The following is a 3,329-nucleotide window of genomic DNA, read 5'->3' as shown; positions in this document are numbered from 1 at the left end:
TGCCGTCGACCCCCGGGCCACATCCTCCAGCGGTCCCGGAACGCCCTCCCTCCTCACCTCCGCCAAACTGATTCTCTTCCCCTCTTCAAAGCCCTGCTGAGAGCTCACCTCCTCCGAGAGGCCTTCCCAGACTGAACCTCCCCATTTCCCTCTGCTCCCTCTGCTGCCTCTCTACCCCCCACTTCATCTCCCCTCAGCTAAGCCCCTTTTCCCCCCTTCCCTCTGCTCCTCCCCCCTCCCTTCCCCTTCCTCCCCTCAGCACTGTGCTCGTCCGCTCATTTGTATATATTTTTATTACCCTATTTATTTTGTTAATGAGATGTACGTCACCTTGATTCTATTTATTGCTATTGTTTTAATGAGATGTTCATCCCCTTGATTCTATTTATTGCTATTGTTCTTGTCTGTCTGTCTCCCCCCATTAGACCGTAAGCCCGTCAGTGGGCAGGGACTGTCTCTATCTGTTGCCGATTTGTCCATTCCAAGTGCTTGGTACGGTTCTCTGCACATAGTAAGCGCTCAGTAAATACTATTGAATGAATGAATGAATAAATGATCGATCGATAGTGGTAGAAGTAATACTAGAACTAGGAATCGAAAGAGTAGGAGAAATAGGTGGAGGAGGAGGAGGAGGAGTTAGCAGGTCGTAGGTTCTAATCCCGGCTCCGCCACTTGCCTGCCGTGTGACCTTGGGCAAGTCATGTAACTGCCCTATGCCTCAGTTACCTCATCTACAAAATGGAGATTAAAACTGGGAACACCCCATGGGACAACCTCATTGCCTTGCATCTCCCCCAGCGCTTAGAACAGTGCTCGGCACATAGTAAGCGCTTAACAAATACCATAGTTATTATTATTATACGCCATAAGACTGGAGAAACCCAACCGACCCAACAACCAGCGCAACAGCGAGTCCTCTAATCAGCCCAAATCCTGCCAAAAACGAGTCCGACATCTGGTCTAATTACCAACCCACCAACCAGCCTGATAACTTGCTGACAACCGGTCCAGTCAGGCAGGCGGTCTGTCGTATTTATCGAGCCCTTACTGTGAGCGGAGCATTCTGCTAAGCGCTCGGGAGAGTACACTATAACAATAATCAGACACATTCCCGGCCCACAACGAGCTTACGGTCCAGAGGGGGAGATAGACGTTCAGAGAAATCAGTAAGAGACAGATATGGACGTAAGCGCCGTGGGGCTGGGAGCGGGGACGAGTGAAGGGAGCAAATCCGGGCGATGCAGAAGGGAGTGGGAGAAGAGGAAAGGAGAGCTCGGTCAGGGAAGGCCTCTACCGGTTCAACCACCAGTCCAATAACGGGCTCATTATCCTGCCAACCACCGGTTCGATTACCATTCCAACAACCAGCCACCAACCGCCGGCCCAAAGCCAGCCGAGTCACCTGCCCGACAACCCGTCAAATGACCTCTCCAACCCACCTAACCCCAAGATCTCCCTTCTCCTCCTTGGCCAGGTGGTGACCTCTCACTTTCAGGAGGAGATAGCAAACACCAAGTCTTCCCCTTTTATCAGCGATCTATTCCGCTCTCCGGCGATCCGCAAGACTACTTGCTGCGTCATGTTCGCATGGTGGGACCCTTTCGTGTTTAATCGTCTGGAGTTGATCTGCCGAGGACGCCAAGCACTGGCTCGGAGGGGAAGGCGGGAATTCAGCATCAGACGCAGTTCCGCAATTTCGGTTCCTAACGATCTGCCCGAGCGCCCTGAATTCTAACTCCGGCTGTGTCTGGGAGGGCCCGGGGATTGAGATGTTACAGTCTGGAATATCTGACTGGGGATTCTGCCTTATTATAAATTCATCTGGGCTGGACAGTCCCCGGAGCATGTGGCCCAAAGGGCAGGAGAGAGGCTCCTTTCACCGAGGCTGGTGTGGAAAGGCCGATCTGTTTCTCTGCCCTTAATGTCTATTTCTCTTACTGCTCCCAGGTTCTCCTCTGGCTTCTCCTTCTACGGCCTGGCTTTGGACCTGCAGAAATTCGGGTTCAGCATTTACTGGGTCCAGATCGTGTTTGCAGCGGTAGACGTGCCTTCGAAGCTTCTGGTGGCCTTTGGCATGGTTTACCTTGGCCGCCGAATCACCCTCATCTCCTTCCTGCTCTTGGGAGGATCCATGATCATAATAAATATGTTTGTCCCTTCAGGTGAGGCTCTTTTAGGCCCAATCAGGCCCGTTCTCCGACTCCCGGGGCTGGGGGGGCCCGGAGTGAGGGATCGGCGTATGCAAAGTTGGGGCCGCCGGAGCCCGGCGGGAAAGGGCCGACCGCCAGCTGCCTGGCATCAGCTGGGATGGCCGAACCAGGAAATGGGCCGGTAGGTCCCTCCCGCAGCTCCTCTCTGTGCCCAGGAGTCAGGCGGGCAGAGCCCGGGAGCAGTGTAACTGCCAAGGCTTGGGGGAGAGGCTTGACCCATGGGACATCAAGGGCACGGTAGAGTGCAAGACAGGCACATTAATAAAAGCTGGGGGAAGGGAGGCAGCTTGGCCCTCTCTGCCCTCTTTCTGGGCATCCCCGCGGAATGGCAGTAAAGAGTCCTGGCTCTGCTGCTTGTCTGCTGTGTGACCTTGGGCCTGTCACTCAACTTCTCTGTGTCTCAGTTGCCTCATCTGTAAAATGGGGATGAAGACTGTGAGCCCATTGCGGGACCCAACCCAATTACCTTGTATCTTAGTACAGTGCCTGGCATAGTGTAAGTGCTTAACAAACACCACATTATTATCGTTATTGTTATTATTATTATTATTGTCATTAACTCAGGCCTCAGCAACTACATTCCTGCCAGGGAGGAATTGGCTGGAGGGGATTCCAGGGCTGTGTGGGACCAGGAGGAGAACAGGGATTGAATTCCCATTTGGCAGATGGGGGAACTGAGTCTCAGACCTGAGGTGCTCTTTCTATTAGGCCTCGCTGCTTCCCAGAATGAGGGCCCCAAATGGTAGAATGAGGCCACAGATTTCTCACAGGTTTTAATCAGCTCTTTGTCTCCCAAAGACTTGGCGGTTGTCCAGATGATCCTGGCTCTGCTGGGGAAAGGGGGCCTGTCTGGTTCGTTTGCTTGCCTCTACCAGTACACACTGGAGTTGTTTCCCACAGAAATCCGGTAAGAATTTATGGTAAACTCTGACAGCGTGGCTCAGTGGAAAGAGCCCGGGCTTGGGAGTCAGAGGTCATGGGTTCTAATCCCAGCTCTGCCACTTGTCAGCTGTGTGACTGTGGACAAGTCACTTAACTTCTCTGTGCCTCAGTTACCTCATCTGTAAAATGGGGATTAAGACTATGAGCCCCATGTGGGACAACCAGATCACCTTGTAT

General features: G+C 53.0%; 1 protein-coding gene across 1 annotated transcript; it reads left to right on the top strand.

Annotated features, from left to right (window-relative positions):
* Nucleotides 1–1,793: 1,793 nt before the first annotated feature.
* Nucleotides 1,794–3,121, top strand: LOC100084942 (solute carrier family 22 member 20-like). The gene is made up of 2 exons (XM_029061670.2): nt 1,794–2,162; nt 3,009–3,121. The coding sequence occupies exons 1-2, from the start codon at nt 1,922–1,924 to the stop codon at nt 3,119–3,121; spliced, it is 354 nt and encodes a 117-aa protein (XP_028917503.2). The 5' UTR covers nt 1,794–1,921.
* Nucleotides 3,122–3,329: the final 208 nt, after the last annotated feature.

Source organism: Ornithorhynchus anatinus, chromosome 3 (genome assembly GCF_004115215.2).
Source record: "Ornithorhynchus anatinus isolate Pmale09 chromosome 3, mOrnAna1.pri.v4, whole genome shotgun sequence".
Lineage (NCBI taxonomy): Eukaryota > Metazoa > Chordata > Mammalia > Monotremata > Ornithorhynchidae > Ornithorhynchus > Ornithorhynchus anatinus.
Note: the sequence above shows the minus strand (reverse complement) of the source record. Positions and strands in the feature narration are given on the sequence as shown.

Excerpts from the sequence above, each read along its gene's own strand:
- LOC100084942 (XM_029061670.2), top strand. The coding sequence starts at position 1,922 with ATGTCTATTTCTCTTACTGCTCCCAGGTTCTCCTCTGGCTTCTCCTTC. Across the intron at positions 2,163-3,008 it reads AAATATGTTTGTCCCTTCAG|ACTTGGCGGTTGTCCAGATG; the intron begins GTGAGGCTCTTT and ends TGTCTCCCAAAG.